Genomic DNA, 24,545 nt, shown 5'->3' with positions numbered 1-24,545 from the left:
AATACATTAACTATTGTTAATAAATGATACCTTATTGTAAAGTGTTACCAATTCATTATACAAATAGATGTATTTGGCACACAAAAATCACACCATATAATTAGCTACATGAAAAAGAAACTGAATGACACATTTGCACATTCTGCCTAACTTCTCCTTTTGTAAGTCATATAGATAAGAAACATAATAAAGGCAAGTGATACGACGCTTTGGATAAACTATTTTATTCACAACATAATATTTTAAAATACCTTATAGGGTTATGAATAATCAAAACAGTCCTTAGCTAGATCAAGCTTTGGTCTCTGTAAACCAAACTGTCACTTTAATGAAACTATTTTTTTTCCCACTAATAAAATTTAATAATTAGCTAACTCCACACTGGAGAGCTGCTTTATATCAAAAATAAAATTTTAATTCTAACTGAAAGCGACACTGACTCTGGTTTTTCATGTTTAATACCGTAAAGATGCTTGAATTAAGGCTATTGCATAAAGTGCTATATAAATAAACATGATGTGACCGGACATTACTGGAGAAACGTTACATTACTCAAAAGCAGAGCTCATGCAAACATCCACATCGTTGTAATCAGATGCATTTTTAAATGCTGTTTTCACACTGCTGTCAGTTTTTATTGTGTTTATTTAGTTACTGAGACGAAAGCGCGCAATATATATTAACATGTTCCTCCAAACGCCGCTCAAGTTCAGATGCATTTTCTCTGAAGCGCTGTGTGTCTTCTCTTGAATGCATGCAGGAGGGCTGAACTACAGTCTTGCGCTACAGTGCCACACTGGTCAAACCGCAGTATTGCAGGCTCTAACATTAGGTCATGTGAGATCAAACGACTACTCAAAAATATTTGTCGACCATTTTTTATTGTCGACGTTGTCGATAATGTCGACTAATCGTTGCAGCCCTAGTGTCTTTAAATGCAGACCTTGAGCCAAAAACTCATCACCAAACACCAATGACTTGTATATGGGTACAGTCATTTTAGACACTTTCAACACTGCTGCAACAGAGATGGAAATACAGTTTTTAAATACGTGAATTATGCTTCCATCTTTGTTGCCACAGTTTTGGAAGTGCCTTCTTCTGTTCTAAAAAAAAGGGGGGGGGGGGGGGGGGGCAATACTTTTGTCCATATAGTGTATGTACAAATCATTGGTGTTTGGTGAAGAGTTTTTGGCTCAAGATCTGCATTTAAAGTCACACCAGAGGTGTTCAGCTGGGATTAGGACTTTGCTTTATGCAGACCTGTCAATTTCTTCCACACTGACTGAATCAATCATTTCTTTTTGAACCTTGCCTTATACACAGAGGCACTGTCATGTTAGAATAGAAAAGGGTCCTGTCCAAACTGTTGTTATAAAATTAGAAACACACAATTCCCTAGAATAACATTATATGCTTAAACATTAAGATTTGTACTCATTGAAATTACTAAAGTAGTCAAACCTGTTCATTAGAAGGGGGTGACCCAATACTTTTGGCAATATAGTGTATATGCACTTATATAAAGCACAATGCCTTTGAAGCATTAACAGATCAGCTTTATGATGTATAGGACAGTGAAAGTCAATTGAAAGGTTTGCTGTATAAACAGCGTATTGCAAATTCTTAAATCCCTAACATGACAATCATCTACTGTGGTGGAATTAAGATGGTCTCCTTCCCTTTTTTAAAGAACAATGGCACTTTAAAGCAACCATCTTCAAAACATGGTGACATTCCTTTCTATTCTCCACTGCCGCACTGACAAAATCAACTAACATGCCTCAGATATGTGATTCAATTGAGTCTTATCTAAAGCAGAGCAGCGGTACTTTCCAAAACAGAGCAGGGAAGGGGTCTGCTGGGTTATTACCGAAAGAGAGCTTCAGCAACTGTGTTTTCAAGGACCTTCAGCAGATAATGCCTCCAACCCGATTCCACAGGGGCAACGGCTGGAGGAAGAGGAGGAGGGGGCAACCATCAAGCCATTCCCCACCTTCCCCCTCTGAGCAAATGCATCTCTAAGCAGAAGAGACGGGGTGAAGAGACGAGATTGGAAATTATGCATTGGCTATAATTTGACGTCTTCACATTAAATAACTAAGCATACTGCTTGACCTTTCTGTTGCTGCTAAATAAATGAAAGACACGGCGAGGATGATTTAGGACTACGACAGCTGCGCTACACAGCCGTGCCTTGCCCTCCGCCGGAGTGTTGACATTTCCCCCCAGCCTCATGTACAACCAATTTCTAAACAGCAGGTGAAAGAGAGGCCATGTTTACAGCGCAGGAAAAGGTTATTGCTCTGGTCTAGGCTCAATCTCAGCGCCTAATAAAGACCTAATGTGGACCGTTTCGCTATTTCTGCCGCTCAATGAAAAATATAAAGAAAAACAAGAATCTTATGTGCGCTTTGGAAAGCTAAGTGTGAAAAATATGACCGTTTCAAATATCATCACACTGATTTCATCTGCATTTTCATCAAGCAGCAGTGAATTTATTTAGTCAAGCACAGCAGCCAATGAAAATGCATTTGCAGTGACCTGATAATGCTATGCTAAAAAAAACATTTTCAGCAATGTTAACAAAATATTGCCAAATACATGCTTGCTGTATGATGGCATGATTATTTTTATGACAACCGTCTCAAATTCCTTCAGTTGAAAAACTACGAGTCAGACAGACAAAATGTTTAAGTATTGTACAACCAAAACTCACCGCCAGGTCTGTAAACAATATCGTCCTCCGTAATGAAGGAAGTGATCTCGCCATTCTCCATTCGCTCATAGCGCGACTTCTTCTTGGGTAGCTTTTTCTTGCCCTTTTTAGTGGCCTCCTCGGCGTTGGCGGCCCCAGGCGTCTCATTGTCATCGTCCTCACTGTGTTCGCTCTCTGCATAGTTTTTAGCTCCGCCCTCTAGCGTGCAACTGCGGCGTGGCCGCGAGCTCTCGCTTTCGCGTGTTTTGTCCCGCTTATCGCGATCTCTGTCCCGGTCCCGGTCGCGCTCCCTCTCCTTGTCCTTCTCTTTGTCGGCAGTCATGATTCGCCACGTGCCTTCTTCTGTCCTCTCACGGCTGGGCCTCCGTGAAAGGTAGACTGTGAGCCTGGGCTTCAGTCTTCTGAATTTACCAATCAAATCCAGGGAAAATTTGGCCACACCAACAACCCCAGTGTTTCAGAAGAGCTGAATAGAGAGAGAGAAAAAAAAAAAAAAAAGATTGTTAGAGGGGTAAATGAAGTGACACTTTTGTCCTATATGAATCCACTTTCTCACAATGGCATTTCACCACACAAAAAAACAAACAAAAAAAAATACTTTGTTTTGGAGGGGGCAGAAAATCAATGTCAGGGTGATAACTAGAGATCGATCGATATATCGATTTACCGATATTTATCCCGATATTTAAGCATTTTTCCATAATCGAATATCGGTTTTGTAATATCGGATTCCCCGATAAACACCGCCATCTTGTGGACGTTTTCAGAATTGCGCGCAGGATCGCAATTGCAGCGCATCTGAGGGGAGACGAGACAGCAACGGCGTGCAGGTACTTGATTTGCTGTAGTTAGTAAACTATTTAATATTACAGGCATTAATGCACAAATTAGATGTATTACATAAATGCCTGATATATAGTTTAAATGCAACTTGGCTCTAAGAAATATGATAAATAAGATACTGTCAAGCCCTGTCCCTATAAAGATATAACTTTGCCTGAAATAACAGCCATGAATTAGCACATGGTGGAAATAAAAGCGCTAAATTTAATTCTCTCTGTGGTCTATTAGTCTCGTGAAGTCGGAGTCACATAGATAATCCGTCAAGTCCTCTCCCAATAAAGACGTAACTTTGCATGAATTAAATAATACAGCCATGAATGATTGCATGTTGGAAAGAAAAGCATTGAATGTAATTCTCTCTCTGTTGTCTATATGCTCATCATTAGTCTCGTGAAGCCGCTTTCATATTGCAGTTCACAGCGGGTTGATGCTCAAGAAATGCTCCAGCTCGGACACCGCATGTAACTTTTAACAAGATTCACTTTTTTGAAGCACCCTAAATTGTATTAACACTCACTATATAACCATTATTTCGTTTATAAACATCTAAATTAATACAACTCTATGGAAATTAATTATTTATTATCTCCGCGATCGATCGCAGTTTGAGTAGCCTATAGTTCTGTGTAAATGCAGATAAACCGCGCTGTCAGCAGCATAATTTAAAGCATGCCAGTTGAGAAATGCAATAAAATACAATGCTTGTTATATTCCAATATTCCAGAGAATATTATTCCGTGAATTAACATTATCCAGTGAATTATTCTTCACTCTTTATCCTATTAAACAGCTTATAAACCTACTAAAACTGTAGTTAAAAATGAAATTGGCCAGGTCATGTTTGTAAATGAGAAGTGGTTCTCAAACAGTTTACCTGGATAAATAAAGGTTAAATAAATAAAAAAAATATTTTTCTCTATTTTAACTCTAGACTGCGACCAAAATGGTAATTGTTTGCGAGTTAAAATTTGACGTGGTCGCATTTGTACTAGTGCCAGGTCTGCTTTGCTCCAAAGCGTCTGCTTCATACAGCGCGCGCTGCCAGCCGCAGCACATTATAGCAGGAGTCAGATTTCACTGATCACGTGAAGAGAGGCGCTTTCAGCACGAGCGCTTAGTGGGTAGAGCCTGGTTTATACTCGCCGCGTCAGCACGAGCGTGAAGGTGCGCGTCGCGGATGGAGCGCAACGGATGGATTTCTTTTCAAACTAAAGTAAAAGACCGCTTCTTAAACCAGAGAAGGTGAACGTGGTGGTATTCTTGTAGAAAAAACATGCAAGTCCTGTCAGCTACAGCCAGTTTAGTTTTACTTCTTTTTGTTTTCGTTTTGAGAAGCTTGTTATCTTTGCTGTTTACCTCAGGTTATGCTATGGAGGCTTTCCTTAATTAAAAAAAAATATATTAATATTTATTTGCTTCCTCAGAGTTTGCTAAACATTCTGTAATATACTAGGTATATAGTACAGCATGTGGTGTGCCATGCCTCGTCTTATTCGTTTTTGTTGATAAATGTTATGTAAGAGTTTGTCATTGTCAACGTACTGTTTTATTGTTGTTGCGCTTTTTAATTAAGAATAACAATGAATCCATCTTTTGTTTTAGTCTTAAAAAGTTAAAGGTGTATAGATATAAGCAAAACAGACAATGATCTTTTCTTGTAAAATGTGACACCAAGATCGCAAATTTGAAAGTAAAAAGCGCACGAAAAAAGGAATTCCTGTTCACAAAATTTAAATCACAAATAATACAGATGAAAAAGAACGAGTTGAATGTTGAAAACTTTCATTACCATATAACTATAAACTATGATAAAAGTTCATCAGCATGCATTGATTAATCAAATGTTGTAGCAAAAACAAAAAACAAATTGCAACCAAATTATGTGCTCGTGCGCAAAAGTGAGATCAGTGGGAAGAATGAGTCTAGAGCCCTGCATGAAAGACTGCTAATTCTCAAAACATTTTTTGTTAAGATGACTGAAAGGAGGAAAAACCAAAGTGAAGTATGGACTTACTTCACGCAGTAATTTATTTACTCTATAACAGTAAATAAATATCGGTTCTGCATATCGGTTATCGGGCACATAGACATGCAAATAATTGGTATCGGTAATAAAAAATCAATATCGGTCGATCACTAGTGATAACTATTCTGATATTAACAGTGAAGAAAAAAAACAAAAGAATTTCAGAATTACAGAAACATGCAGTAAAAACCCCCCAAAAAACAGGAAATTACATCATAAAGAGGACCAGTGCAGACCCACATGATTCACTGCATAACATAACTGATAACATCAGATAATTTGACCTTTTTTTAAACAAGACAAGGTTAGATGTAAAATGTCATGTGGTGCAACTCCCCCACAAAAATACAAATTAATGATAAAATAATATTACGATTTTATAAAATAATCAGCACCAATAGCCTCAAGGGACGAGGGTAGCATGCTGACATACAGCACCGATGTGCTTTTGGTGTCCCTAGGTTAATGTCCCGGCTCGTAAACCTCTCTCAACGGTAACTTGACGGTTACACCATTAACAAAGACGCGGGGCTTCTAAAGGTTTTTTTTCTTTTACAAATTTCGTAACACGTAGTGAGATATTTGTAAAACCAAGGGCCTGTTGATACTCATGCAATAGGTTTAATCAATCACAGCCGGCGAGCAGCGCTGTGACGTCGTGCGCCAAAAGGAACAACAATCAGCGCTCTTCTCCACAGCAGCAGCGCACGTCCTCAGGAGAGCTCTGAGCACAGCTATATCAAAAGAGCACAAACTTCAAGCTGCCTGATCTATTCCCCAGCTCATTTTTGCCTGGCGATGAAAAGCAGCACTATGTTTCCCCGCACAGTGACCTAAACAGGATTCCCCACTGCATTATCAAATAGGCTCAGCTGCACGTTTTACAGGGTATTAGGCTTATATAGACCTCTGCACAACTAGCCAGTTCAGGCTATGGAGAATTCCTTACAAGCAATATGTTAGACTGGAATAAGACCCGGCGCTCCCTCCAGGCCATAGTGTTTGTTAGTTGTGCATGCTGGTCAGACTAACTACAGCCTGGCCAGGGGCAGCCCTACCTCAGCTAGCACAGCGATCACCCGTGGAAATCAGAACAGACAGGCATGGAGAAGAAAACCTGGCAGGAGACTCAGACAGAAAACAGCTTTGGATCAAATACTGTTTTTACAACGCATGCTGCTACTTGCCTCTTTTAAGTCAACATTCATAAAAATAAAGATCAATCTTTGGTTGGCCGAAAAGCACGAAGCGGAAAAACAAAAAACGAGACCGCCAATACCAGAGCATGAAATGGCTGCGTAACGATGAAGTGCAATTGAAAGGGTTTGCGCCGCTTCCCCCCTCTTCAGATAAACGGGAAAGTAAAGATTACAGCCTCTGGTGCAGCTAAACCTGACAACTGCTGAAAAAGCTACAGCGAGTGAATTTGGAAATGCGAGGAGCCTGCGGGAGGACAGCAGCAGGGCAGAATTGGGCTGTTTGTCAGTGTGAGAGGTGTGTTTATAGAGCAGGTATAAAAATGAAGAGAAATGGCTTATGACAGGCACACTGGTGCAGCTGACAAGCAGTCCTGTCAATGGCAGCCTGTCATCTTGAGTAGACGGCAACTGACGGGGCAGCTGCTCTCCTCCTCAACCTCCAACACGACAGACTGATTACAGCACTGCGCCACCACGTCACGTCGAGTGACGAGTTACCGCGCTGACCGCAAGTCTGAGCACACGAAAACACATACATACACTAACCAGAAATGTTTCTATAAACATGGAGTGTTTTTCTTCGTTATGTGCGTTTTCTTCAAGTCACTTTGAATTACTGCAAAACTACACATTTTCAAATTCGACAAGTTGGTGGGCTGTTAAAATGACTTGTTGGCTAATCGATCAGGAAGGAAAATCTGTTCATTGGATACCGATCGGACGCGTTTCATGATTCTAGTGTTCAGGTGGTTTGGTGATTCAGGAGAGCAAGATAATCAACCAGAATGCAGGGGTTGAGGCGCATTCACAATTTTAAAATTAAAAATATGATAGTGACCTAATATCATTTAAAAAGCATGCAGAGTCAGAGAAAATTTCAAGTAAAATAGTTAATTCAGCAATAACAAATAAAACACGCATGCCATTTTTGCTTAGTATGTTGAAGTAGATCAAAGGTCAGTAGCAAAGACATTGTTAATAAAATGGCATTAAATACATAAATGATATTTGTCTTTTAACATTTAATTATTGCAAGTTTGTATAATATTCTCAGTTTGACTGACATTGAGGATGAGTAAATACGTGTTTATATTTAGTCATATTTATGTTCACACAGCGCACAAACCTTCTGCACTCACTCCCGATTTCTCTCAACATGGCAACATGAGAGCTGGGAAACAAAGTAAATGGAGTTACTTACTTGAAAAAAAATTCAAATTAAAGTGATGCGTTACTTTACTAGTTCCTTAAAGTTATCTGATTACATAACTCACATTACTTCTAATGCGTTACCCCCAACACTGTACAGTACTACTGTAACTGATTAAAAATGTAAACAAATGTTAACAAAATACTGCAATTTATAAAAATAATCCAGAAAAGTAAAACCGAATAAATAAATTTTTTTTTTTATTTACTTAGCACAAGTACTACATTGAAGAGTTGTCAAGAAAAGTTTTATGGTGGTAGCATCTTGGTACTATTTGGTGACCAAAATATATTAGCTGGAACCATACTGTAAGATGATTAAGGTGTCAAGACAATCCTTACTGCATTAAATCCATGAGACGAGCGCTGTACAAACGCACCGCATGTGATGAATAATTTACAACCACAGAAAGGTCAGCAATCCAGACATTCTCCATGTAAAGTGGGTCTTCTTTATAACAACAGGAGCATAAGCAACCAGTGAAAAGCAGCGGCTGCAGTGAGGTTCACAGCAACGACTAGCAACAATGCAGCGGTTCATGTGGCGTCTGAATGGTTACCAGGACCAATTAAGCAATGGCGAGTACTCCCCTCAACAGTACCCACAGATGAATAACGCGCTGTGGGGCAGGTGAGGCTTGAAGCCATTACACATCAATCACCAGAGCAGGACCTTTTGAAAGATACCAGCTGTCTTAATGGAAAAGGGAGGGAGAAAGGCAGGGAGCGAGAAAAATCTGCCATTTGTGAAAGCCGGTGAAAAAAAAAAAAAAAGCTTCAGGGGTCTCAGCCAACAGCACCTATTTTACCATTTCCATTACTGCAATGAAGTCAAGGGGTGTGAATCAGGAGGTTTTAAATAAAAATATATTTCTCCTTCAGAGCAGCGGATAAATTAGACCTTCTCACCCCTCCAACCACACAGTTGCTCTCCCACTATTAACACATCACCTCACAATGGGCACGCAGCAGGGCTCTATTACAAAACACACTCCTTTTTCAACATTACTCTTTCATGCTGCATGTTTTATTCATCCTAAATCACTCTCCTATTACGCCAATAGGCCATGCATTCATCTCTGTGATTTGAGGTGAAAGCCAATAAAGGGTCAGACAAACACACATGCTATTTCCCCCAAGAAACCCAACTGCCAGGTGCTTCATTTGCAAATACAGTCGAAGATTGCTTTGGATAGGTAAAGTCAACAAGCAGACGACAACAAGATTTTTGGTGATCCCTGATCGGTATTTTCAATCGGTGCATTACAAAACGCAGACGTTTGACTGGCGAGGATTACCATCGGCTTTCCAGAAGAAATTTGTGAAATACACATCTGATGTGATTGTTTTCGCCGAGCGAGATTAGCCTTGGAACATATCACATTATCTGCAATATGAGTAACTGAGATTTATCAGACAAATGTCTCGTTCGAAGCTCATCCAAGAGAGCTACTCTGAAAACAGCTTTGATGAAATCAATCTATTTTGCCAAAGCACCAAAGTGAAAAGCTCGATAAATAAAGACATCTGAAGCAGAACTACAACAACAACAAAAAACACAACACTAAAATCTGGTGTAGAGTTATCAAAGAGATTTCGGTTATTGCTGATGAAAGCATCACACTGACTCTGTATTGTATGAAATTATGACTCGCAGCAGTACAATTCCAATAGTTTCACATGATCACACAGCAGAAGCATGTATAATCTGTACTAAAAATTAAGATTCACGCCATCGGTCCGCTAATAACACCATCTTTATCTGATGGCACACATTTATCCTGAAACAGTTCCTACTCTAAAATATTATACAGAATAAAATCCAGCCTACTCAATCTTAATGGCCACTACTGACTATTTCTAACAATTACTCAGTGCTCCTCAATAAATGGCTACTTTATTGATACGGTTGTGTAGTACGGTGGAGGACCCTCTCCACACGGGAACTGTTTTTATTGAGTTTTAAATTGCGTCAACAGGCTGGTGGATCTTTAAGCATTAACAAAGCCAGTTCCATTAAGTAAAATAATGCGAGAAAAGGCCATCCTTCAAAGCATAACTCTATAAAGACTCGCATTATACACAGCCTAACATCTATGTTTTCGGTTCTTTTACTGCAGCCTTCACAAACAAACAGACTTTTGTAACTTCTAAGATCTTAACCGAAAGTGGAGTTACAGATGGTCATGGTCAAGACAAACACTGCAGAACTCCTTTTAAAATCTCAGATTTTATTAAAAAAAAAAATAATAAGAACCTCCTATGGCATCAAAAGCACTAGAAATGTTGCAAGAAACAAAGCAATGTTTTTATTTGTATAGATAAAAATACATTTGCAGAATGAGATATGATTCATTTGGATTTAAGTCTTTGGCAACAATTACATTTTTAGAATATTAATGCTTTACAAAACATGTCTATTTGTTTATGTATAAATATATATATATAATTACATGTAATTTTGTTGTCCTATGTAAACTATATGCATAGATTTATATGCATATAAAATTAGACTTAAAAAGCCTCAGAGACCTGATTTGATATGAGAGCAATAATACTTTAATTTCCACTTATACATTTCAGGAAAAAAGAGGCTATTTGAATATCCTCTTTAATGTCTAATCAACAGCTACCACTCTACTTTAATATACTGTCATATTCAGATCTCATGAGGGCATCTTACACAAACACTGGCTGGAAATTAATTCTGCACATCTCCGTAGCCTCTGTAACTACACAAACGTTGATGATTTATATACAGAAATCAGTGGGCTAATCTGAGCCCCGAGGAGTCAGTAAACCAGAGGCTGAAGGCTAGGCTCCAAGCAATCAGAGTATGTGAGAGTAAGTGGTTGTGTGCGCGAGTGTGTATTCCCTCTGCACAATTCCCGGAGGGGCTGGCTCCCCATCAGCGCTAGTGTCTATTATCAGCATCGTGCCTGAGAGTAACTTCATTTCACACTGTAAGACACAAACACAGTGCAAACCACACTGAGGGCTCTCAGACTAGTTTGTCCGTGTGGCAGAAAGAGTGTGTGGGGGGGGTCTGGATAGTCAGTCGCTGTGCTTTTAGCCTGGTCATGTTACAAACAAGCACTTCTTGAGGAAGACTTGTTGTAGCACTTGCATATCATTGCTCTTTTGTTGATTTTTATTGCTTCCATTGTCCTCATTTGTAAGTCGATTTGGATAAAAGCGTCTGGCTAAATGATTAAATGTAAATGTCAAAGCATGTCTAATTAATTAACATCATGAAACTTGCACAATTTAACAGCAATTTATTAAAAGTAAAAAAAATAATAATTTTCCAAAAAATAAATACATGTAAAAAGCGCTTTGAGTACCCAGAAAAGCGCTATAGAAATGTAACAAATTATTATTAGTATTATTATCATCTCATCTAATTTTTTCTCTTCTCTTTTTTTCCTAGAAATACTAAAATAGCGTTGTGTATTTACATTTTTTCTGGAAAATAAATTCTGCTAAATAATCTTTCTGTAAATATTCCTTTAAAATCCTTAATTTATGTTTAAAAAAAAAAAATGTATTAGTAGTAGTACTACCATCAAGTAATATATTTCTGTGACAGTTTCTTCAAGTTAAACTAAAATTTTAATTTTGATGGGTTTGTGTGTTTATGACAAAAAAATGGTAAAATTCTCATGTTCATATGTTCGTGTATTCATATATTGAGGCAAGCGTTGTGCGCACTTCAGTATGTGTAGTAAACAAAACCTTGCATCAACGCCATTCATTCAGAGACACGCAGAACATGCAGGATTCATATTTAAATAGTATTTTTGCGGCTTAATATTTCACAGTTACTAGTTTATTGCATTTTGATTTAAGTGTAATGACCTACTTTTGATTTATTCATCAAATTGTCAAATTCCATGACATTCCACGTTATACAGTAAATTCCATTTTTATGACTGGATTCTGCGATTCTGTCCACATTTTCCAAACTGCAGAAATCACAGGGCCCTAGATATATTTAAGGATGTTTTGTCCACACAATGAATAATGGGTTAATGGGTTCGAATACTGTTTTGGACCCAATTGACTATGTACAAAAAAAAAAAAAAAAAAAAAAAAAAAAAAGGATATGCATATGAAAATCAATTCGCATTCAAAAGGAAGATGTAAAGGGAGTAAACTTAGTATTAACCGTCAATCTGGTGTTCTGCAGCAGACGTGTTCTTGGCTTGGCTTCACCACAGCACACGCAATCAATACTCAATCAATGGCAGATAAATACATACGTCACTTTCTAAATCTATCCTAGATACAGAGGATATTAACATTACACTTCCCCACCTCCGCTGATCTGCTTTGATTCACAATACAATGAATTCAATGCGAATGCAGCCGTTTACAAAAGCCCATTCACTGTTTCAATGTGTTCAGATTGTGTAGCAGCAATGCCTGTATGGCTTTTTCCTCCCTCAATCAAAATACAATCGGCATAATAGCTGACGTAGAAAGACTGTTAGCATGGTGCAGTGCGAGCATTTTTTTTTATATAATTCTGTAGCTAAAAGAAGACATCTAAAAGTAGTCAGTTGATCAAAAGCCTCATGGCAGCTCAGCCTGAGCCTCATTCACAGTGAAAGCAGGGAGGTCTCAGGGAAGCACTGGTCCTGACAGACACCCACCGAGAGGGGGGCTCAGTTCTGCGTCACACTCCCCCCCACTAATCATCACATGAAACACAGGGCCTGGAGGACAGATCTCAGCTCAGGCTTATTGTTCAGGACCTCATTTATTCTCGCTGCAACGTTATTCCAAACTCATCTTCGAGAACATAAGGCCGCAGCGGCGATGCCATTAGGTCAATGCGTCAGACCATTTCCAGACTAAATTATTTAGTTATCTGGCGGTGAGTTTTTTTTCCTGAACACTGGCAACCAGCGGCAGATGGTCTCGCGAACAAGTCGGGCATTCAAAAACACGCGTAACGGCTCTGCCAAAAGCACCTCCACCCCAGATACCACAGGACGGTATTACCTCTAATTAGGAGCAGCTTTTGTTTCTGGATCAGCCACCTCTCCAAACCCACAGCCCGACTGTCTTTAAGAGGCTCTAGTCTGAATAACACCCTCTTTGTTACTCCACCTCTCCATTTAAGGCAACTCGGCTCAAATATAAATATAAATTCTCTAGTCCTATTTCCACTGCTGGCCACACAAAACACTGTTGTTTATTTAAAGCAGACAAAGAACAGTCTGCCAGAGAGCACCTACAGTGTCAAATCTTGGACATCTTTTAGAAGTCAGAACACTCAAACGTTTGGAGCAATATCAAATCACAGCTTTCTTTACTGCTGGTACAGTATGGAGTCCAAATGTGCAGCATTGTAAACATGATTTGAGATTGTTTCCGTGCCTTGGAGCGGCAGGCAGGAGGGGAAGTGACTGGAGGGTAATGAAAACGCTGCTGAAACAAGCAGGATCAGAGCTTCCCTCTCCTCTCTGGACAGCTCATAAAACATGCATTGACTAGAACTATTACCATTCTGCTGTTTTAGTGTGCCGCGCAGTTCCCAGGAAGAGAGCACACTTATCAACCTATATACACACACACACACACACACACACACACCAGACTCGCTGCTTTTTATTTTAAACATATAGTGACGTAAAAGAGCAGCTGTTTAGAAGAAAAAAAAAAAACATGCATTTACCAGAGGGAGGAATCTAAACAATAGGCTGCCGCTGCTCTCTGGGTTCAGGGTTGTGTTTAAAGCAGTGTACAGTGGCAGGCGGGAGATTAACTCGTAACGCATTCATGTGTGAAATGGAGACTTTATCCCTAACTGATAGTGTTGTGAGGCTTCCAGAAAACACAAGCCTGATGATTTTTCATCATTTTGGAAAAACAACCGTAATATTAGATTAACGCTCACAGCCTTTTGGTACGTTCACACAACGTAGACTCTTAAAACACCCCGGTGTTTTACAACAAAGCATGGTGGGAGGTGGGCAAGGGGAGCGGGGGTCTGCCGTTCATGCAACGTGGCTTTTCTAGTCCAGCAAGCGCATTTAAAATCAAACCGTTTCACAGAGGCACCAGGTTATACTGTGTTAGTATAAAGAGCTGATGGATGGCTTCCAATCTTCCAAAACAAATTTGTCAGCTGAACCCCTTTGACTTAAATATATAAATATAGCCCAAATAATTTAACTACAAATTTGCATGTTCACAGTGTTGGGTCACATGGCATACGTAAACATTTCATATTTTTAGTTGGAGTTCTGTTTTGATTCGTTTTATTATAACATTTTTATGATTTAATTATTAGCTTTTCATCAACTCACAAACCCACTGCAGTTTAAAATAAGATTGGACCCCATTTTAGAATATCTTCTTTGTTCCACAGAAGTCAGTCAGTCATTTTTGTGTGAACTAAAATAAAAGCCACAAATTGCCTATTAGAGCTGCAAGTAAAAAACAGTGTTACAATTTTCCAAATTAGAGAACAGGAATTCCTGCCACTTCTTTGCACAGAGCCTCCATTTCCCAAGAGAGCTGAATCAGATAGTATAAAGGCACTGAAAACGGCACTGTATTTTACAGGTTTTAACAGTGTGCAATTATCACGGTATTATTTGGCAACACATTCACAGGCTTTGTGATCTTTAGTGAGCTTTACAATTCCTTCCACAGCACGGCAAGAAATGAACCTCGGGGGGAAGGTTTGTGTGCGTCCAAGCTAAAATAGCTTGCAAATGCACGGGTAAGCTCATAAACAGAGCAAGCATGTTCAGCACAGAGCCACATTCATCCAAGTGTATACACATGTGTCAATCTAAATGAGTAGTCCATTGACTGCTGAGCAACTGTATTTTCGTCTAAACTGCATACTGGGCAGAGCTAATAAAAAGCTTGGCTGAAATGAAATGTGGCCTGACCTTTTCCGATCTTTCTTTCAGCCTCTCCTTTACGCAGATTTCCTGTTCCCCTCATGTATCACGCTGTTAAATAGGCTCCCTTCTACCCAGTGTCCCTTTAGCCGTGCTAACAGTACTATGACGGAGAACCTGGCTAGGGGTCGACCGATATGTGTTTTTCAGGGCCGATACCGATTATTACAGACCAAGTAGACCGATAACCGATATATTGAACCGATATATATGTCTGGTGTAAAAATGAAAATGAATGTCAAAATTAAGAATAACAAGGGCTCTGACAAAAACGGCCATCCCTAGTGTTGGTTGCACTTCTTACTCTTGTCTTCCCCCATGCATCCATCTACAACAAGGGTAATATAAAGAGAGAGTTAAAAGTGGGACCACTGTATGCTTCATGATTAAGCCTATGAATACTAAATACTCCAGCTAAACAGCTTGGGGAAATGTAAGTATTTGGCTTCAATAATTTACATGTTAGAAATGTATGTGTAATAGCATAACCTCTCATAATTCTTCATTAATTATTTTCGGTTGACTAAATCATAACCTACAAGAGGTGACTATTCAATTCATCATCTAATGCACATCAATTGATTAATTTAAAAAGCGCAATGTATATAATACGTGTAAATAATTTAATTGTCTTCATAGCTCCATTGTAGAAGTTGCGAAGAAGACCGCAACTATTTTAATGAAACTATAACACTAATAGCATGTTATAGGCTCACTTGGTTCAATAGCCTATTGAAATGTCCCAATTTCCGTCATCCTAATCTTGGCCTATGTGACAGCAACTTAATCTTGGCCTATGTGACAGTATCTTAGTCTTGGCCTATGTGACAGTAATTTCCATTAGTTTTCATTTACAGAGCAGTGCAAATGAAGGCATAAAACATTAATTTAATTTATATTTTAATCAAATGAGAGTTGAACTCTATTTTTTGGCAAACAAATGTGTTTACTATTAAAATTAAAACATGTAATAAATAGCGTATTGTGTGATTGTTCTTTTAAACAAAAGTTGTAATAATTGTAGTAGCATTAGTAAATAAAACGGGTTGCCATGAGGACCTCTTAAGTTTCTGTAGCCTATTTATCATATGACGATCGTTTTACTCAAACGAAACAGTCAAATGCTCATGAAGTAACTCTCAGAGCAGTTCTGGGGATGATGTTCATGTATTTATGTCCTCATTTAGTGACATGGCAGATGCGGAAAACACCGCGAGCGTCGCGCACTTCAGTGTGTGTGTGTGTGTGTGTGTGTCAAAACCGCGCGTCTGTGCCTTTCACATATACAGAGACACGCCGAACATGCAGAATTCATATTTAAATAGTCTTTTTGCAGCTTAATGTTTACAGATAGTCCATATTGTGAGTTGATTTAAGTGTACTGACCTACTTTTGATTAATTCATCCAAACTTTGACTAATTCCGTGACTCCGCGTTATACAGTAAATTCCATATGACTGGATTCCGCGATTCCCCCTGCGTTTCCCCCATCTCGGAAACCATAAATAGATAAAATTGAGGTTTTTACAACTTCAGTGTAGTGGATTGTAATTTATTGCAACTTATGCAAGGTCTGCTGCTGCTGCCTTTGAGAGATAACTGATGCGTGAAGCAGCACCAGTTAGCAAGCGCTTTCGGTGTGAGAGTGCCTTTAGTCTTGCACGTTGATTGGTCAGACTCCTGACTCTCAACAAATCAGATGCACGGTGGGCGGAGACTACTCTAGGCCACAGAGTGGTGAGTTCCGACAGGCTGCATCAGAGCCAAATAGCGCGTTTCAAAATTAAATAATTTTATCGGCACATCGGTTTTGAAAATGACCGATGCCGATTATCATAAAAATGCTTAATATCGGTGCCAATAATCGGTCGAACCCTAAACCTGGCGACTATGGGACAAACACGCTTCAAATCAGAGATCGATAAAAAGCAAAAAAAAAAAAAGAAGATGAAATCCCATTCAAATCCCGTTAGCCGTTTCCCACAGCTAGTTATTAGTAAAGTCCAACACACCCATTTTGTTTGCATTCTGTCATGTTAACTTCTGAAAAACACAATTTGATGAATATCTACTTTGTTACCAAGAGGAACGTCTTAATGAGCTGTTCAGCAAAGATAACGCGTGGCTCTGCGGAGCTATCACATGTTGTACATTTCTAACCCTCTGCAGCAACAGCAGATCAAAAATTCAATAATGAATGTGGAATCACTGTAATTAATGTCTGTGAGAATCCAAACACTCTGGAAAAAAAAAAAAGTCAGTAACCGGATTAATTTTATATAGGAGTAATCTGTGATCAGCATTACCAAGTGAGCCCAAAAACAAATTAGATTTGAAGCTAAGAGCCCCATTGATCAGCAGTCATCTAAACCGGCCATGAAAAGGGGCTGGTAATCCAATCCAGCCGTTCGGAAGTGCCTGGGAGAGTTGCATCTCCACAATGGAAACATTCTGTCCACAATGTAATCCATTGTGTTCATTTGGTGAGCGTTTTGGAACCTGTTCGATTACACTAAAACGGCCCAAATCATTGAAAGTATAAACAACCTGAGGAGGATCCGTTTACAACTTGGCTCAAGAGCCGACTGCTTCACCACTCCACTTCCAATGACATCTGACTGACCTGTAGAAATAGTGACTCACAACTGTCAAAACACTGCCGTTCTCCAGAACATTCCACACAGTCTCCATACAATTCCATGACTCAACTAGCTTAATTTCATACGAGTGAATATTTAATGGTATCCATCCAGTCACTTTAGTAGATCCCTGGTGGCTTGTGCTTCGGTTGCTAAACAAAAAAAAAAAACTACATAAACTAAGCTCAGTAAAAGCAGACGCCAACAAGTATAATCATTAACTATTCTAGCCACTGGGAGTGTGAACAGCACAAGATTATATATTCACTAGTCAGAATCACTCAAGACTCTGAGCTCTGTCCACTGACAAATTGTTTAAGGAATCAGACAAATATCAGGATAATCTTACAACACCTCACTTCAGGCCGTAGCCATTTTACAAGCCAGCGCCAAAGAACAACGCCACCTTCCCTTTGAATATACAAGGTGCTTCTCAGAAAGACAAATACGTGGATGAATCAACAGCACAAACACTAATAACCTTGGGCTGTCTAACCGTTCCACTGCTTTATGGCATTGTATAGCGTATAAATAGCAGATCCATTTCTACCCAGTCTGTTAGGGCTCTATTTCAGCTTCCCCGTCATTAAATATTTATCCTTGCGGAGTGGCGGATTGTACTGAGGTGATAAGCACATCCAAATTTTTCAACCCCCCACCCACTTCCAACGTCTGTAACCCTCCACCCCCCCCCCCCCCATATGCAACAGACTTATTCGAACGGATTATCTACAAGTGCTCCTTTAATCGGCACAAGACAGGACTGAAACAGTGCCCACATTCCCAAAGGAAAGGCGCTCTGCTGGTTTTATCAGGAGGGAAATCTTTTTTAAATACCAAAGGGATGAAATAACTTGATTTGAGGAAGACTCCCTCCTTTGTAGAGAAGGTTAAAGGGGGTGAGCCAGGGGAATTTCAGCATCCCGGAGCTCTTTGCATCACTGACACACCGCATTATCACTCAGACTAAATCAAAATAGGAGATTTAGCTTTTCCAAATATGGAATCGGTGTTCATAGCATATCGAACATAAATTTAAGCAGCACCTCTGCTTGCTGCTGCTGCTTGTGTGAGTGTTTGGCTCAGGTTGAATTTGGCATCTCAAAGCATATAATGATGAAAAGATTTCATGCCTCAGCCTTGTGGGTGGTTGACGTTGGGTGTGAATGCATCTCTAGTGGACTCTGCATGCTTCAAAAAGCTTCTAAGGCCGACCTATGGTACTTTGCAGGTATTCTTGGACGGACAACAAAAACATCTTTTTTAGGGCTCAATAGGGAACGGCCTGCCAGAGGAATGGCAGCTTGAATCGGACAGGCTGAATTCCAAATGGAGCCTTCTACATATGGACTGGGAGCTCTTCACAACACAAGAAAAGAGATCTAATAAATGTTTAGCTCACACACAGCCAACTGTACTTCAATTCACACAGGAGGACAGAAAAATAGTTTTTAATTGCATATATGCATTAATAATGTAATAACTACTGATCCAATTAAAATAAATGAATAAATAATTATAAAAACAAAATACACAAAAAAGTAGAATTTTTAAAAAATATATATACATACACATGAATCATGATTTCAAACACTAGGCTATAGAAAAATATTACATTCATCATTCACAACTCCACCCTACCTCTCATCACATTATCATTTACATCTTTGTGTACTTAACAGTTACTGCACTGTGTACTAAAACTACTATTAGGCAAGCACTACTGTATTACTGTCTGTGTTAAACCAGAAGAATAGCTTTAGAGTTTATTGTAGAGCAGCCCGACCAGTGTAATCCAGTTGTGAAATGAATGGAGAGATCACCGCCGGGCCAGTGTTTGTCATCTGTGCGACACATCAGTTAAATACAGTTATCAGTTAAATAAAAATATCAGTTGTATTTAACTGATGTGCCGCACAGATGACAAACACTGGCCCGGCGGTGAACCGCACGTGACCCTGCGGCAGCCATGATTCGGCATGACACTGTGGCGCTGACGTACAGAGACGCTTTTTTCAACTACAGTAAATACAACAGAATCTAATAACACTCAAAGATTCACACAAACATAACTGATCGAGTTCTGATAAGGAATAGAGAGCGTTTCAAATATCTCCAAATGGATGCAATCACCATGCTATCTCTGAGAGAAAGTGGCGCTATCAAGTGGGAATGCAAATATTCAATAGCTCTGCTCCGCTTAATGGCGACTGGAGTGGGATTGTGGTGTATAGCCACAATGGAGTATAATTTCCCTCCCGCTCTGATGGAGCCACTTCACCCTGATGAAGAACAGGAGCATTGAGCTGATTCTATGACCAGAGTTTGTTTCTCCACCCCCCTCCGCTCCTCTTTGTCCTCCCAATGACACACAGCACAACAAGCTTGTCATTTTCAAACGTTACCATTCAGGTCTCATCGATTTATTGTAATCAAAGATGATGTGAAAGCCTACGACAAATACGACAAGGGTAAACAAACAGCAAAGGTCACAGGGTACAGCGAGGTTTTAACCTCGATCTGAAATCCCCCGTTTATTAATGCACCGTTAACAGCCGGTTAACGGGCAGTGGAGCCGCGGTAGCAAAATCAATTACCTCAGCAAGTATTGATATGTCTTGCGGCCTGTTTACAATTTAATCTCTAACTTGTCAGCCATTATTTTCCTAATCACAACTCCCGCTCTTCTGCGCCTTTGTCTCTGGCTCATGCTTAAGGGAACAAAAAGGTCATAAGCTTGAGCGCTCCCCAGAGCGCAGCCTGCCACTGCTGTAATTATTCCTGAGCAAGAGATGACAAATGAAGTGGATCAAATCAAAGGTGTCAGTAGCTCTTATGACACTAGCCCAGTCGCACAGGTTAAAACAAAGGTCAAGCTAAAAGGAAAAAGCAGTTAATGCCGCCCTGCCATAATTATGTGTGAAGCCTCTTAAAGTAACAAACTGTTCATAATTCCAGCCCTCCCTCACTAGGATAAAGGGTTGAAAATCCATACCTACATCCATTCTATTGATGGGGCATTCAACTGCAGGAGATAAATAAAACAAAAAACACACTCAGTGACGTGTCCATTACTCAAATTGCATCCAATCACAATAGCAGCGGAAAACATCCTCAGGATCCGATACTAAACTAGCTAAAACGATCAACGAGGATATCATCAGCAAACTTGCCATTTGTATCTTGGCCGGTAATCATTGAAGAACGGAGGCTGATGCATTATTTACTGGCTAATGTATAATTCAGAGCCAACAGCAGATTTAATGCATAAATAAAGCTGTGATACACTTGCATTAAATGTTTACTCACCAAAATAACATCTGAAAGTACAAGCATGTCACACGGTGCCTTTGAAAGTTTCAAACGTGTCACCAGTTTCTTTTTTTCATCTCTGGTGACTAAAAGTGAAAATGGTTTGCAGGTGGCGAGATCCGAGACCCGCTTTGTTCACCTCCTAGAAACATAAACGGAGATCAAAACAAGACACTCAGATGTCTAAGCACAAGATCACAATTACTTAATTTAAAACACAGGCTGGCGGGCATGAGCTAGTGTGTTTGTCTTTCGGCGAATGCAAACACCATAATGAGAAGTGAAGGGCGTCCATGTTCAAGTTACTCGTTTCTGTTCCCGAGCAATTCCATTGATGATTCTTTCATATGATAATATTTTGGCAGAAAATAGGGGTTATTTTGAAAATAATTCCTCTTGTTTATTGCTCTTTCACTGGCTGTTTTCAAAATGTAACAGAGCAATGTAACGGAGCATGGCAGATTTCAGAGGAAAGGTTTGCAAACAACACACTAGAAATAGAAAACAAGCACAAGAAATTCTTGTAAAAAGGTTAATTAGGCTGCTTCAGAGAACTGATCTTTCGACGTCAAACAAGTCAGTCACAATTCCCTACAGGCCACGCTATTGACCCCTGTGCTGAGGCTGGCCTACTTAAAGTTGGAGATAAAGACAGATGGTGTACTCCAACAGAAATGCGAGTAGTAATCAAGTCAAAAACAGGAGTCAGGACCAACATGATCGCTACAATATCTATTGTAAATATATATTTATTTTGCCTAGCAAAAATAAGTTAACAGTAATATTAATTATAATCTTTTTCTATTTAAATATATTTTAAAATGTAAACAATTCTTGTGATGACAAAGCTTCAGAGTCACATGATCCTTCAGAAATCATTGTAAACTGCTAATTTGGTGCTCAAGAAACATTTCAAATCATTATCAATGTTGAAAACACTTGCGCTGTTTATCATTTTGTGGAAAATACTTTTTTCATGATTGTTTAATAAATAGAAAGCTCAAAAGATCAGCATTTATCTGAAATGGTAATCTTTTTTAACATTATGTCTTCACAGTAATTTTTCAACTAAGTATTAACTGAACTGAATAAAAGTATTTATTTCTTACTGACCCAAACTTTAACATTAATGTATATCCTTAATACTAGAGCAACTAAAGCACCACTGATTGAAGTTATTGTCTCAGATGAGAGCCGTGAGCTCCACGATTCTTCAACAAAAGCAATTGAAGAACATCCATGAGCCAAGAGGAGACATTCCAGAGATTCTGCTGTCTTGTCTATAAAGGACAAAGCAGAGACATCCGAAATACAGTCAAACTAGGCATGACTGGGACACAACCCTAGCCTCAAAAGTACTCACAGGTTCACACCTCGGCCATCCTGTCAGCGTTTCCAGCCGTGGAACATTCCAAAAGGATGTGAGATGTTGATGGATAGTGCACAAACATTGTTTAACAATATCCCTCTGTAACACTGAAATACCACATTTTTTCCTAAGTTCTGTCAACCAAGTAAAGCTGCATGATTTTTATCATATGGCGTTTCATTACATGCATATAACTTGATTCTTAACGTTTTCCCTCATGCACTCATATTCCTCTAGATGAGGTAACTATTTTTGCAGCTGAGCTGCAAACGTTTCTGGACAAGTACGTTTAAATAGCCTGCATTCTACTACTTGATAATGAAACTATTTATACATTATCAGGATGAGTCACGGAGTGAAAGTCTAGAGTGCTGTTTTCTTCTGCCAGAAGTAAGATTGCACTAAAGGTTTATTTGATCTTAGAGAGATATAGCTTGATCCATCAAAGCTAGCATTATTCAACAACAGCAGGCCTGGTTTGTACAGAACAATACACATACTGTGCCACACAAAGACAACTCATCACATAAAAAATATTTAAATAAAAAAAAAAAAAGAACTAAAACAAATCCCCTGCCCGGGAACAGCCGATGTAGCTGAAAAGTAATCGCTATCTGCCTCAAAAGAGCTGATTAGTCCATTACTAAATTAAATGCTTTTAAATGAACAATTCTACTGAAGGAAAACCAACATGCCTGCCTTGTAAATACAGATGAACTGTCTTGGCTTATTATGTCTCCAGCATTCCCATGTTTCTTCTCAGCTAAAAATAATGGCTTTAGTTTTTAGAATAGATTTAGTTGTATTGGCCTTTACTAACAGTATTGATCTTGAATGCTTGTACACCCCCCACAATTCATCACAGCTTTGTGATAGTTTAAGTCAGAAATTAGATTCTGCTCCACAGTCTCATGCCTAGTAGCTATAAAACCATTCAAGAGAATAGTTGAGATTTGAGGTTGAGCGCCTTGGTTGTCCACCGATACTAAAGATCTACTTTATAAGAATAGTTTGCCCTAAATTGAAAATTGTCATCATTTACTCACCCTAACTCAACAATATTTCCTTTCTTCAGAAACAGAGATCTCAGTCAGAATGTCATCAGGTAGCTTTTCCATTAAAATGAAAGAGGATTTTAATTCAATTTAATTGACAAGCTAGAAAGAACGCAAAAAAAGTTTCATAAAATTTGTCTACATAACTGGTGAGCAATACTCTGTGAGAAACAGACTAAAATTTAAGCCATTTTGACTGATATTCTTCCTCTCCGCCTGCTCTCAAATATCACTTGCAATATAAAACACCATGATCAACCACGTGACAAGAACTGATGAAATCAAACTTAGAAAGGTGCCATTTCTAAATTAAAGCAATTACAAATTATATTTAACAATCACAGCAGAGGGAAAGACTTAAATGTCTTAAAAGCTATCATACAGCTTCAAAGGACTTCAAATTTTGCTCACAAGCTATATGGACCTTAAGAACTTAAGAATCTCAAGAATTGCACTTAAGAACATTCTTACGAACTTTGTATAATTTATCTTAAGAAATTTCTTAACTTATTTCTTAAGAAGATTTTCGTGAATCCGGCCCCAGGTTTCTCAACCAGGAAGGCCAGGGTCCACTAGGGGGGTCTAGTATTAAAGTATTAAAATTATATTAATATTAAATGAAATGTTATTTGAATTTTTTTTTTTTTTAAAGACACAAAATCGATATAAAATTAAATTATCATGTTTGATTTTGACTGTAGCTTAGATAGAAGGGCCTTTGAATATAGTCTTGGAAAAAGGGACCTTAAAGTCAGGAAGGTTGAGAACTACACTTTAACTTGTATATTTAATCTTGGCATTGAAAAAACAAACAAACAAAAACATTTATTTTCATTGTATGGACAAGCTGCCTAAGGACATTCTGCCTCCTTTTGTTCTATGTAAGAAAGAAAATAATGCGTAGGAACGACAGGAAAATTAATGAAAATGACAAGTTTCATAAAGCACATTTAGCAAAAAATGATAATGCTTAGGAATCGTTGGAGGGCCGGCAGTCACAAATTGTGCTCCTTTCCAGCAGTCTAAGAAATCTGGATCCTTTCTAAGCAAAGAAATGCTTCGATCAACGCATGCTTTTCAAGATGAAAGCACTTGAGCGAGGACTGCATTTTTCTAATATGTTTATCAGCACAGCGAGTGTTTCTCTACAAGGACAAGGACAGAGTGAATACTAGTAAGGGCGTGCGGGCGTAAAAAAGCATAAAAGACTCCATCTGACATCCCTAACAGAACAGGAAAACATTGGGGCCT

General features: G+C 38.9%; 1 protein-coding gene across 2 annotated transcripts in view; it reads right to left on the bottom strand.

Moving 5' to 3' along the window:
• Nucleotides 1-24,545, bottom strand: part of LOC306860590 (arginine-glutamic acid dipeptide repeats protein-like) — a 182,854-nt gene that overhangs the window by 97,725 nt on the left and 60,584 nt on the right. For both annotated transcript variants that reach the window (XM_079402358.1, XM_079402359.1), the window contains exon 2: nucleotides 2,720-3,185. In XM_079402358.1, the coding sequence (XP_079258484.1) occupies nucleotides 2,720-3,041 (322 nt within the window). In that variant the 5' untranslated portion in view covers nucleotides 3,042-3,185. The remainder of the gene's footprint in view (nucleotides 1-2,719; nucleotides 3,186-24,545) is intronic.

Source organism: Barbus barbus (genome assembly GCF_936440315.1).
Source record: "Barbus barbus genome assembly, chromosome: 41".
In the NCBI taxonomy this organism is placed as follows: Eukaryota; Metazoa; Chordata; class Actinopteri; order Cypriniformes; family Cyprinidae; genus Barbus; species Barbus barbus.
The sequence above is the reverse complement of the archived record's forward strand: the minus strand, read 5'-3'. Positions and strand labels throughout refer to the sequence as shown.